Source organism: Sinohyriopsis cumingii, chromosome 1, assembly GCF_028554795.1.
Source record: "Sinohyriopsis cumingii isolate HCF-2022 chromosome 1, ASM2855479v2, whole genome shotgun sequence".
NCBI lineage: Eukaryota > Metazoa > Mollusca > Bivalvia > Unionida > Unionidae > Sinohyriopsis > Sinohyriopsis cumingii.
The window spans coordinates 153,708,695-153,723,447 of NC_142961.1; the positions used below are offsets into that span (position 1 = coordinate 153,708,695).

General features: G+C 34.7%; 1 protein-coding gene across 1 annotated transcript in view; it reads right to left on the reverse strand.

The window, feature by feature from the left end:
• The window catches only part of LOC149808183 (ADP-ribosylation factor GTPase-activating protein 1-like), a 133,377-nt gene that overhangs the window by 118,433 nt on the left and 191 nt on the right, over positions 1 to 14,753 (reverse strand). Inside the window, exons 2-4 of the mRNA XM_089974360.1 lie at positions 4,043 to 4,152; positions 1,269 to 1,440; positions 90 to 274 (exon numbers count right to left, since the gene is read on the reverse strand). Of these exons, the coding sequence (XP_089830486.1) occupies positions 90 to 274; positions 1,269 to 1,440; positions 4,043 to 4,152 (467 nt within the window). The remainder of the gene's footprint in view (positions 1 to 89; positions 275 to 1,268; positions 1,441 to 4,042; positions 4,153 to 14,753) is intronic.

Here is a 14,753-nt window from a genome sequence, read left to right on the forward strand (position 1 = left end):
CAGCAGTTCAGTTATTTTGAAAAAAAATTTGACAATGATAAACTTTGTTCTGTCTGTTTAAGAAAATAGAACTATACGCATTGCAGTACATTGAATGCCCTAATCCAGAATCCTGATAGGTACTGTGTTCTCCTCTGTTAAACTTATTGTGATCAGATAATCTGGGGTAACTTGCTGATGTGGTAAGACTGGTAGAGTAAGGCTGGAAGCTTTTGAAGCTCTTTGCAGTTGATGTCTCAATGCTCCATTGCTTGCCATCTGCTTCTGTGGCAATCTGTGACAAAAGAAATCCTTTAACAATGCTGTTAATTATATTATGTCAAAACTTTGATAACTCACACCTCACTAACTGAATGCTCAGCACAACTTTGATAACTCACAAATCAATCAAGTGAATGCTCAGCACAACTTTGTTAACTCACACCTCACTAACTAAATACTCAGCACAACTTTGATAACTCACACATCAATCAAGTGAATGCTCAGCCAACTTTGATAACTCATACATCAATCAAATGAATGCTCAGCACATTTTTAATTAAGACATCAACTGAATACACAACACAATTTTGATAACTTGCACATCAATCAACTAAATACTGTGTACAACTTTGATAACTCATAATCGATCTATGGGATAATGAGCGAAATGTAATATTTCACATATCAATATACTCAAAACAACTTTAATTTACAGCTCTCACTTTTATCAAGTGAATACTCTGCACAGCTTTGGTCAGTTTGACTTTTGACCCCTAAATTAATATATTGCTTCCTTACTCAGAGTCACCTCCACAATGTGACTCGGATCTACTCATAAAGAGATCTGATTTTTAATCATTTTATTCTTACCTTGTCTTCATAAAGTGCTAAAGTCATGATATTGTATGAGTCCTGTATTGACACAACTTCCTAACCTATTGACACAACATACTAACCTTGTCGCTGTGCAGCGCTGCAACCCTGATCCTGTATCTGTCCTGTAATTATGTAATGACATCCTTTCTCTACCTTGTCTCTGTGCAGCGCTGCAACCCTACTTTAGTACCAGCCCTGTACTGACATCCCTTCCTTACCTTGTCACTGTGCAGTGCTGCAACCCTGAAACTGTATTTGTCTTGTAGTGACATCTATCCTTACCTTGTCCCTATACAGCGATGTGGCCCTGGTGTTGTACTTGTCATTTATTGACATCCATTCTTACCTTGTCTCTATACAGCACTGCAGCCCTGGTGTTGTACTTTTCACTGATTGACATCCTTCCTTACCTTGTCTCTATACAGCGCTGCAGCCCTGGTGTTATATTTCTCATTTATTGACATCCCTTCCCTATAATCTGACTGTGACTCAAAGAATTCCTTTGCTTTTCTGTTCCCTCCAATCTTCATCTTTTCCAGTTCTATGTCCTTCCATTTATCCATACTTACAGACCGTACAAAGCTGTCAAATAAAAATGAAGACTCACACCAAAGCATCAATGAAAGGATATTATGTGAAACAATATTTGTTACAATATTTCTCCCATTATAATACCAGGCAGCCAGTCTAATAAATACAATACAGTATTTCTCCCACTGAATGTCCATAAGCCAGAATAATAATTATGGCATTGCTCTCACAATAAGACCCAGATGCCAGTCTAATAAATAGAGTTGTTGTTGTTGTTGTTGTAGAGTTTAACGCCATTTTTCAGCACATGATAGGCTATACATGGTGGCCAGTATTAATGATGGAGGAAGAACCCGGGAAAACCCCAGAAAGAACCACCGACCCATGAGAAGCTACTGGCAAGCTTTCTCACATACCCACATTAGCTGAATCCGAGACTCGAGCCCATGCAGACAGGTGAGATGGCAGTGATCCATAACGGAAAGCGCTTCAGACCACTCAGCCACTCGGGGCCCCAATAAATAGAGTATTTCACCCATGATAAGACCACTAGGCCTGTCTAATAAATAGAGTATTTCACCCATGATAAGACCACCGGGCCAGTCTATTAATAGAGTATTTCACCCATGATAAGACCATTGGGCCAGAAAGAGTATTTCACCCATGATAAGACCACTGGGCCAGAAAGAGTATTTCACCCATGATAAGACCACTGGGCCAGAAAGAGTATTTCACCCATGATAAGACCACTGGGCCAGAAAGTGTATTTCACCAATGATAAGACCACTGGGCCAGAAAGTGTATTTCACCCATGATAAGACCACTGGGCCAGACTAATAAATTCCTTTAAATTGTTGTTGTTGTTGTTGTGGGGTTTAACGCCATTTTTCAGCACGATAGGCTATACATGGCGGCCAGTATTAATGGTGGAGGAAGAACCCGGAAAACCCCGGAAAGAACCACCGACCCACGAGAAGCTACTGGCAAGCTTTCTCACATGCCCACATTGGCTGAATCTTAGACTCGAACCGCCGCAGACAGAGGTGAGATGGCAGTGATCCGTAACGAAGAGCGCTTTAGACCACTCGGCCACTCGGGGCCCCAATTCCTTTAAAAACTAGAGGATAGGCTTATTATCTGACAAAGTCATCCTCAGTAAAACTCTGCTAAATTTGATAAAAATGGTGAGTAGGTTTTTCATCAACCATGGGTCTATCAATGGATTAATAAAATAAATATGAATTAATTATGCTCCCTATATTACTTTACCATTATCTGTTTTTAGATATTGTTTTCTAACTGTTTTATGTGCACTATTCAATAAAATCATAATATATATATATATATATATATATATATATATATATATATATATATATATATATGTTGTTCTCTCCCAAATTTCTTTTCCACACAAGATTACTGTATTATCTCACTTTAATCCATCTGATGAATTAAATAATCAATGACTTAAAATAATCACTATTATAGCATGTTATGTGCACTATGGCATAACAATATGATCACTACTGACAGCTTATATATGATTCTAAAACTGAGCACTGTCTCTCTAGTCAGTCAACTTGTATAAGTTTCACAGTCATTCACATTTTTAAAATATCTGGATTAGCCAGTTGGTCAATTGCCAAATGACAGTCAGCTTATATGAGAAGCCTGTAATGAATAGGAAATTAAATGAAGCCAAATACGGATATTGTTTGTGACCCATGAACTTAAACTTTGCCTACCATTACAGACAAAAGAATTTAATAATTCTTCAGAGAAAGCTTTAATTTAAAGGCAAATATATGAAGATATCGACCAATACCTGTCACACAGCCACAAAAAGTGACTTCCATTCTGCTGCAATAACACTACTAACTACTCTTCCCACCATTCAGCAAATGAATTGCTTTGACCCTAATGATAAGAACTGCCTAGCTTTCGAATTAGACAAATTGAGAACTTTGAGTTACACTGTCAATGTAAATGAAGTACAATAAGAACAAGTGTGATAAGAAATGTCTGTACATGATATTCCTTTATCACACCCATGCGACAGTGTGTGTGTGTGTGATTTGGATTTTTAACATAGCTTTAACAATTTTTCAGTCATATTGCTCCAATGTCTGCAGTGTGTCAGTTTATAGTTATGTCTAGCATGGAGGCATCATGCCACAGACATGCAGCATCATGTCCCACCCAGTCACATTATCCTGACACCTGGCCAACCTATCCTAACTCTAACCTCTTAATGTTGAGTGCCAAGCTGCTAGTACTCAGATTTAGGGACATCGTTCATAGACTCTGTTATCAAAACACCATAGGATCCGAAATTTTGTTGGGAGCAGACAATTAATTTAGTTAAAACAAAATTAGGTCATCAGAATAGTTAAACTGGTAATGGGACCATAGATTTAGAATGGATAACATTTCCTTATAGCAAAAATAAGATTTGACAGGTGTCATTATTCTTACTGTTCATCTGTACAAATGGAAAGGGTACTAAAGAAACATTGCTGGAAACAGGGATTCATTTTCAGTGCTGAACCAATTTTAGTAATTTCAAACAGTAACTGTGCTTGAAAACCCATCTTGTGAATAGGTGTCAAATGCCTGCATGCAGTTCTGCATGCTTCCCTCAAGGTTTTACCTGATATGAACACCAAGCCCCCTATGCTTCCCTGAACATTCCAGGCAGATCCAGATTCCATATGTAACACTGACCCACTGTGGATTGTGAGTACCACATTCAAAACATTTCTGAAATTATATTTTAAAAAAGTGAAATCAGATATGGGGACTGACAGCAAGGAAATGACATCTTATATTTCTTGTTAAAAGATGCATCTTTTACAAGGCAACTTCGGTCACTACATACTGTACTAAATTTGGTTTTTCATTGTCATGGGAAAATCACATTTAAAAATGTAATGCACTAAAAACAAATAGTAGCAAGTTTAAAGACCTGATTTTAATCAAATTGGCTTGCACCTCGATAATGAATACTCTTTTGAGTACGTAATAATACATGTAACTTAAAGGTTAACAAAAAACCCTGAGGGAAAATACTGTTGCTTTACAGAATATTATTTCAGCATAATTGAGCTCTTCACTACCTCAAACAGAAAATTACATTTTAAGTCTGTTCCCCATTGTCCATCATTATTATAGCTGATGTTTTTATTGTCAATCCTAAAGCAATATTCTGAAGTTATCTCATTAAATATGTATGTTATGTTCTCATTACTCTAATGCAGGTTAAGCAGACACAATTCTGGTGAAAATGGAAAAGATCAAAGTTCAAATAGTGGGCATATGGCAAGATTGCACCTCATGCTTATGTGAATAGTGCCTTTAAAAAAAATCCATAAATATCAGCCAACAAAGATGGTCTCAATGACATTTTATTATTTTCAGATATTACTGGCCATGACAGAGAACAACTGTGCTTAAGCAGATTCAATGGCAAATGGTCTGTCCTATAAGGTATAGATTTTGGCAGATCCTAAGGAATTCATATATGTGGACTGACCTTTGTACCTGGACAACAATTCAAAACCCTCTTTGGATCCACTGCATAAAATGTTTCCAAAATAATCAGTTTATTTGTGATCCCTCTCTGAATAGGCTACATATATACCTACCGACTGAGATCCTATATGAATGTGCATATGCATGCGTGCAGATGTGAAGTACTGAATTTGTCACTGTATAATTATTTGTTGCAATGGTCAGTGATGTCAAAAGGGTATAACAAAAATGTGGCCACAAAAATGTTTATTGGTCTCAACATTAGCCAAAGTTACTATTAGAGCACAAAACATTAAAATGTGACACAAGTTTGATTTAATCTGAGATTTATATGTACTGCTACTGACATGGTAATACTGGATTCCAAAATTATTATATTTTATCTTCTGGTTGGTTTTAGTCTGTATCAGTAATGTTGGTCTACCCATTTATGTAACTATTACAGAGCCCAATATAGTAATGAGTCAACAAAAGTAACAAAGCACTTTTTCATTCATGCACTAAGAAAAAAAAAAGAATAAAAAGTCTGACTGTAACTACAGGTATAAATTATCTCCAAGATCCTTGCAAGAAAATTTTTATAAGAAATTTTCACTGAGACCCATCATTGTTTAAAGTGAGGAGATTGTTGGTGAGATCATTCATTGTTTGCAATCAGAAGACTGTCACCGAGATCCATCATTGTTTGTAGCCAGGAGACTGACAGTGAGATCATTCATTGTTTGCAGTCAGGAGACTGTCACTGAGATCCATCATTGTTTGTAGCCAGGAGACTGACAGTGAGATCATTCATTGTTTGCAGTCAGAAGACTGTCACTGAGATCCATCATTGTTTACTGTATTACATGTACATGTACTTGAAATCACTAAAGTGCTAATGTCAGCATAAAAACAGATGACTGGCTGATGGAAACAAATGCTGCAGGGATGTAGATAACAACAGCAGAAAAAAGTTCAGCACCTGTGTAAAACAAACACAAGGAGAAATCAGCCAAGTAGCTAGCAAAAAATGGTGAAAAACTGAATGGGCAGTAGTTCCATTAATTTCTAGATTCATCTCGGATTCTGAATTCCACTGGCTCTTGCTGAACAATTTTCCCCAAAAATTAATGTGATGAACACATGAAATATAAAAACATTTAAAGGATGTATAACATATTATAATAAAAATAAACGTTTATATACTTATGAACTATATCAGAAAAAGCGTCATTTTAGTAATACTTTTGGTTCCAAATTTGCTGTTACTTCAGGTAGTGTTATCCTTCAAAGCTTCTCTCACACTACAAATTTATCATTTTCTTTCATAAAACTATACAAAGAATTTCACCTAACAGTATTTTATGAAAAATCATGTATTAATTGTCAACAAGCAGATTTATTACATCAAAAATACACAACACTTAATTAATGGGCATTTCTGGTCATAGTATTCAGAAACATTTTATAAAGTATTTATCATCATCAGAACATAAAAATTCCACTGTGCAGCATTTACAAATTGGACCTTGTTATGTGAACAATTATTATTCTGTCAACCAATGTTTGCAGTTTTCTAGTGAAAAAACCATGTGCATCAGTCTGTGTTTTATAGTGATACTGAAAGTGCAGAGTTGCACACTGAACATGGGCTTGTGGGTTTCTCATCATTTTTGGTTTTTTGCCCCCAGATCTCAACCTTTTGTGCCACCCATCCACCCACCCAAAGGCACTCATTCTCACAAAACAAAACTGAAAAATTTGCCCACAGCTATTCATCAGTGAATGTCCACCCATGTCCATGTTGCTTCTATCAATGGCCAGAATTGCAAAAGGTGATAAAAACTTTAAGATGGCAGTGAATATTTCTTTTTTAAATCAATGTATTTGGCAATGAAACCACTCAAGGTTTTTGGTAGTAAGCCGAGTTCCAATATAAAGCAATTGACAACCCTTTCATATAATGCACTGTTGAGGTCAAGGTCAGCCCAATGGTGAGGAAGATTTATTTTGAGGCTGAAATAATGACAAAATAGACTAAACTAATGCAAATACACAATTTGCCATTTAATTAAACAATTGCTAGTTCTGAAACAAAGTTAATAAAAAAAATTAGGAATTTATTATAATAAGTGTATAGATAACATGTGTATGCTAAAGTTAACAGAGAGCAAGATCCAACAAGGACAATTCCATCATGGAGCTCATGGTAAGTTAATAACCAGAAATCAAATGTTTTCATGAGTGATCTGAGTACATGATAAAACTTAAACTGCATTAATGAAAGTGTCCAAGAAAAAATATATTACAGTGCAGACAACAAAGTCAATATGGCAAAACTGTCAAAGCACATAAGATTATTTCATTTTTATAGCACCGTTAGTGTATTATATACTATTACTTTATTTTCCTTTGTCCTTCTAATATGTTGTGTTCTCCAAATTTGGAGGGTGGGGGGACAGTGTCCCCTGCCTTTCGGATCCTACGTGCAACACTGAAGTAATATGTGCAACTGAAAGTGAATGAGTTCAGTTCATTATTTCTTCTGTCATTTCCATATCACTAAACCAGGCAAATTTGAGTTGTCAGCAGGAAAATGTGAATTGTCAGCAGGTAAATGTGAGTTATCAGCAGATAAAAGTGAGTCATCAACAATTAAATGCAAGCTATCAATAGGTAATTGTGAGTTATCAGCAATTAAATGTGAGATATCAACAATAAATGCAAGTTATCAGCAGGTAAATGCAAGTTATCAGCAGGTAAATGGGAGTTATCTGCAATTAAATGTGAGTTATCAATAATTAAATGTGAGTTATCAGCAGGTAAATGCAAGCTATAAGCAGGAAAATGTGAGTTGTCAGAAAGTAAATGTGAGTTATCAGCAATTAAATGCAAGTTATCAGCAGGTAAATGTGAGTTATCAGCAGGTAAACATATCGGCAATTAAATGTGAGTTATCAACAATTAAATGTGAGTTATCAACAACTAAATGCAAGTTATCAGCAGGTAAATGTGAATTATCAACAATTAAATGTGAGTTATCAGCAAGTAAATGCAAGTTATCAGCAAGTAAAAGCAAGTCATCAGCAAGTAAATTCAAGTTATCATCTGGCAAATGTGAGTTATCAGCTTTAGCAGAGTGAATAAGATGATTTAAGGGTTATTTTAAGCCAAGCAATGAAGCTTCCTAAACATAACATTATTGTTGTGTATTTTTCAGTAATGATACAAACTCCTATTAAAATCTATCAATGATTGTACAAGGGTTATATGTGCTATTGCTGAACACTTCTGAGACGATACCTAGTAGTATGTACATTGCTAGAGGTTATAATTAATGACTACCAGAAGTGTTTCATTATTGCTCAAACAATGATTTATTTACAAGTTAATTAATGAACAACACTAACTCATCTTGAAAAATAATTACCGGTAGATGAGGAAGATGTTCACATAACAACACCGAAACATTCATAAAACACGGTTTGATTTAAGATTATGTTAACAGAAAAGTGATTGTGGTCAGCTTCTGATTCTTTGTGAATTCTATCCCACCTTCCATCTCCAAAAGTATATAGAGAAACATTGACAATTTAGCTGAGACTTATTTAATCCCTTCATACCTTGCAAATTTTCAAACCATACCTTGCTATATCTGCACAAACTTTTGTAATTTGGAAAAATATTATTTTCATTTGTGAGTAAAATGTTTAGGAGAAAGAACAACTTTAATTGCAATGATAAGCTGCAGGGTTGTGATATGGACTCTTGGGCAGGTTACAAATAAGTCAGTATATCAATACACCATGCAAGATACCTACTGATATAACAGGCAGAAGTAAAATAATCATAGACAAATCCACTGTTTTAAAATAATTCTCTGAATCATAAAAAGTCTAGCAAATAAAGCGTCAATTTTTTAAATCCTATATATATTACTTACATGCCAAACATTCCACAATAATGCAGTCTAAGTAAAAGTGGCTTTATAATTTTTAAAACTACATTTAAGCAGTGTTTAAAATGTTGTGCTTTGACTACATTTAAAAAGGACCTAATTTAGATATTATTATTATTATTATTATTATTATAGTGAAAAAATTATCCAACTCGTGCATGTGCAATAAATAAAATACAACATTTACACAACTCAATATATTTTTTTTGACAAAATAAACTAAAAATAACAGTTATCTCCTTAGAAAAGTTTGACAGCACCTGGTTAAACACTTGGTCATATCATAAGATGTTTAAAAAAATGTGCATTATCATCATAAAAGTGAAAAATTAATATCAATGAAATATACAAGATGTACATATAATTACACTATTTCCCTCAGTTATACCAAGTCTTTCAAAAATCATCAGTCTGAATTTAAATAAACATTATCCTGGAATACAAAAAGCTCTGGTCCTTACTTGGATAGAGAGAAAAGAGAAATTTACAAGGCAGCATCCACTTATGTTAAACTTTACTAATCAAATTTTTTAAAAATTTGGTTGCTAAAGTATACAAGTACTTTTTAAATATAAAAACAATTTTCAGCAATCCTGAAATTTTCCTCATCACAAGTTAAAAACAAAAAAAAAGCACAAGAAATACTAAAATCACAGTACCTACTTATACTGTAAAAACAAGAAAAAGTATTTTTAATAAGTGCCTTAGGAATTTTACAATAACCCACCCATACACCACCACATCACCCACTGGTAACTAAGTAAATCTAAACCAAAAAGAAACAATATAGAAAACTTACTATCCAATCCCGAGAGAGATTTCCACCCCAGCATATAAAGTCTTCCATTTATCATTCAGTGTTAAAATCTTTAATTTCACATTTCTTTCTTTGGAGAAATCACATTATCAGAAATGAGTCAGTATGGTGACACCAATCGCTGATCTTTGTAGACATTCCAACATAGATTGCTAGGTAATTTAACATTTTGTTGAACATGGTTGTCCATTTTTCAGAATGAACATTAGAAATTTGCTCAACTTGAATGTAATACATCTATCTTTAAAAGCTGATATTGGAAATATCTGAATTATATATTGCACACACAACCAATATTCTGTTATCCCTGACCATGTGACTATGCCAGTAAGAAGATACAACCTAGCATGAAAGGTACAGCAACTGCAGTATGGTCAAGGCAGGTACAAAATATAACTAATTATCCAGCAGGACTTGAAATTAATGCTTAGCAACTAAATCAAAGACAGTGATTTTGCTGATGGATCACAGCTGTCAAAAATCCATTGAGGCAGTGACAAATGCCAATCACTGTCATAGCAAAAGTTGTCTTATGTCAGATGTATCAAATAAAATGTGAGACACCTTGATTCCACCATGGCTAATTAATCTATTTATTGTGTTAATGGAACAACTACCAAAATCCTGTACTTGATCAGGTATAATAAATCCTGTGGTGGAAAATGAGAGGTGTTTATTCTGTTCACCAAGTAAATTTGGGTGATTTTAATACTAGCAAAACAGCCTTAGCAAATACGGGACTAGCTTGGTGTACTAATCTGGTGTACTAGCCTGGTGTAGTGGCCTGGTGTACTAGCCTGCAGTAGTAGCCTGGTGTAGTAGCTTGGTGTACCAGCCTAAAACACTTATTTCAATATGTATGACACAAATAAGATCATAAATTCAAAAACAGAAAAATAACACAAGAATGAATTTTGAAAGATCTTTCATCATCTGAAATGCAAACAAACATGCAGATGATAAACAGAAGAGAAAACAAACTGAATTAATGCTAAAATTTAGATACTAACCCGTTACATGCATAATTGGGGTCATTAAAAGTGCTCTGATTGGAATGCAAGAAGTCATATATACATTCTGTATTAAAGTGACCCTGTGAATTAGTGGACCAAATCCTAATTTTAAGCTCTGATTTTTGATTAACTTAATTACATACTCAACGGGAGATAAGAACACATATCCTTTGAGATATAGGGCTATGAATCAGGTGACAGGATGTTAATTTAATAGAATAATTTTGAAGGATTGTGGGCAATATAAATGCATAACAGCAATGACGCATTTGAATTGAAATCATAATTGGACCGGTGAAACATTTACAGTGTGTGTGTGTGTTTTAGATTTTTAACAGCTTTAACAATTCTCAGTCATATCGCAATGATGTCTGCAGTGTGGTAGTTTATAGTGATTTCTAGCACTGGGGCATCATGCCGCAGACATGTAGCATGATGTCCCACCCAGTCACATTATCTTCACACCAGGCTGACCAGTCCTAACACTAACCTCTTAATGCTGAGTGCCAAGCGAGGCAGCTGTTAGCACCATTTTTGTAAGTCTTCGGTATGACTCGGCCGGGGATTGAACCCACAACCTCCTGCATCGAAGGTGGACACTCTAACCACTAGGCCACAGGAGCGATCTATTCTTTGAAACGTTATTCAAATTGTTGAAATGTTATAAATACCATCCCAATATGGATTAAAGATTGTTATTGTTGTTGTAGCATTTAATGCCATTTTTCAGCACAAGATAGGCTGGCTATACATGGCAGCCAGCATAAATGCTGGAGGAAGAACCTGGGAAAACCCCGGAAAGAACCAACGACCAACAAGAGGCTACTGGCAAGCTTTCTTACATACCAACATTAGGTGAATCCGAGATTCAAACCCATGAAGGCAGCGATGAAATGGCAGTGATCTGCATGGGTGAGCGCTTTAGACCACTTGGCCACTCAGGGCCCCATGGATTAAAGAAATACTAGGTAAAGATACCTTTTTCAAACTGCATTCCTGAAGAAAGTTTGGCATATAATAAAAATAACAAAATCTATGCTCTACCCACAAGACATTTTCGTGATTCAGAGAATTTTTGTCAATGTGGTTTCATTTCTCTTATTTTCATTGTAGCCATTATAGTGGAGGGTATCTTGCACTATGTATCTAAGTACTTTTTTTAACTGCGCACGTACTTTACTCCAACTGCCTCAGCACTAACTAACCTACTTATGTTGCTTTGCTGTACAACACCAAAACCAAGTGAATTACTTCCACAAGAGTTCATGTCACAACCCTACAGCTTATCATAGACATTAGGCTGCTGTGTACTAAAAATGGTTTTAACATTGCACTCGCTGTTGATGACTATTTATTTTCTTCCCATATTACAAAAGTTTGCATGAATGGGGCTAGGTATGATTTGAAATTTATAAGGCATGAAGGGATTTTAAAAAATTCCCATCTAGAATGAATCATGCCAGGTAAATGCTTTTAGAGATTGAAGGAAGGATATGAACCATAATTGATCAGAACCTGCATAAGTTACTAATGTAAAAACCTGATCAAATTTAATTAGAGTAGGGGCCAATTTCTTTGCAAAAACTGTTACTAAATAATCATAACTTCCTTCTTTAAAGTAATTTACTTCCAGAGAAAAATAAAGTACCTTATATTGTGTGCTACTTATTTCTTGGTAGTTCAGATTATACCATACAGAATCAACATATTTACTGAAAACAGTTATATGCTCAAAACCCAAAATGCACTGAAACAAAAACCAAAATGCACAAGTACTTACCTGTTTTCTGTGTATATATCAGTGTACATAGTGAAGTTATGATTGAATCAAAATAAACTTGACTTAAATGATTTTGATACAGATTATTTACTTTATACCTATTAGTAGCACAATTCATGTCATCATGTCGCTCAGTTGTACTTGACTGGACAGTATAAAAAATGATGAATCATAATAAATACACATAATTACATGAAAAGTATCAAGGTACCAATAGTTTTAGCCAAGATTGTATTATATATTTCTAGTGAAGTATAATTAGAGATTTAATTATCAGTAATTATCAGTGTTCATACTGTTATGTATATTAAATCAGCAGGTTATGTACATCTCTATTTTGTACCTGACCCTGTCCAAAATTAAGTAAATGGTGTACATGACCAGTGACATTTATTTGTAAGCAACATAATACACAGGTAATATTTCTCAAGTTTACAGATTCAAATATTCAGATTGTTATCGATGAAGGTAAACATGTTTATTTGAACCTGAGTCCAGGACATCAGTTTTTCACTAGGAAATTCCTAAACTTGTTGACAACTTTGAAAACATAACACCTGGATATCAATCCATCCATCCTGAATGTGTGTATCTGTGATAATATCCATGCTGTATAATGTTTTCATATCATAACTTTACTGCTCTATTATGAAATGTATACTTAACGATTTCTTTAAATGCACAATTAACAAATAATGACACGGATTAGCAAAAGGGTGCTGTTTCTTTAATGTGAGCGAGATTGTTCTTTTTCTTGTTTTTTTAGCTTGAATAATGGGATTAAAGGGAGGACAATGCAGGGTGTGCACTCAATTAAAAACTTCAATTAAGTGACTTAAAACAAGATAAACTGAACTGATTTTCACCATATGTTCTGGTGATTATCTCTGTACCGGTAATTCTATCTACCATATTTTAAGTCTTTATTTACTTTAAAACACATATGTATATGCTATATACACTGAAAACATGTAATGACATATTCTGGCTTGTTGAAATCTAACTCATAATCTCACTCCTGTGTATGCTATCTTCTAAGTTGAGAATGATTCACTGTTTATCATACTTGTCTCATCAAGTATGACTATAATGTCATCACACAAACTGTGCTGGAAATGGGCAAATTACATAATTTGTGTAAAAATCACTCAAGTCAAAGTTGAGTTTGCTTTTTATTTTTAAAAAATTACAAATCATAATTCTGTTGTGTACCAAAATATAAACAACTGAAATATGTAAATACTTAAGTCTTTTGGTTTATGAACATATTTTGGTGTGTCTAGTAACCCAAGTCAAGAATAAGTGACTAAGGTGAGGTCCATGGAGCAACTGTTGTCCTACAATGTATGATGTATCACGTCATTTACGTTTTGGTGCTACGTCTTACTGTCTAAATAAATGCCTGATGTAGCATGTTCCGATGTTGACTGACACTGAAATGAGAAACCAAATTTTTGAAAATACCTCACACGTGGAAGCACATATTGAAGCTTTTCCAAAAATTAAAGTCATGTTAATTTAGACAGACTCTACTTATTCTGATGTCTGTTATCAAATAAATTCATATTCTCACACAGAAGCAAATGGGTGCATTTTCAAGTTCCAGTGAATTACATTTCACCTGGGTGGAATATGATGGAAACCGGGAATCCCAAAATTGGTTAAAAGGATGATAAATATCTTGAACAAAACAGATATCTAATACTTTCTTTGATATTAGTAACTTTTTATTAATTTCATAAATTAAGCATTCTTCAACCTCCAATTTCAGCTTTCCCTGTGCATTTCATACAGCTGAGCAGATGATGCATCCACTTGCTTTAGTCAGATTTTTACTCCATCTGGATAAAGACAGCAAAGGAAGTATAATTAATTAAATTTAAATTTGTGGCAGTGTCCCTATGGGCTGCCAAGTGTGCAAGATATTCCTGAAAATTGTACCTCCCATTCTCCTGTTAGTCGACTTTGGAACATGCTACACGTGGTCCTTTTTTAGGCTGTAACACGTAGCATTAAAAAAACACGAAAATATCGTGTGATATGACTTACGTTGTAGGAATAGCAGCAACTGCAGCGGAAACTCGATAATTTAAGTGCTTTTGATCCAGATCATCGAAGGGTTTTAAACTGACATACCACTGCACATACTGAAATTAAACTATGCACTTACTGGCCCCAACCAGGACGTTATATTCATATCAAAGACCTAGCCAGCAACAAATACTGACACATGTGTATGCAAAAGAAAACCCCACCCCCATTAACATCTTTGAAGGGAAACAT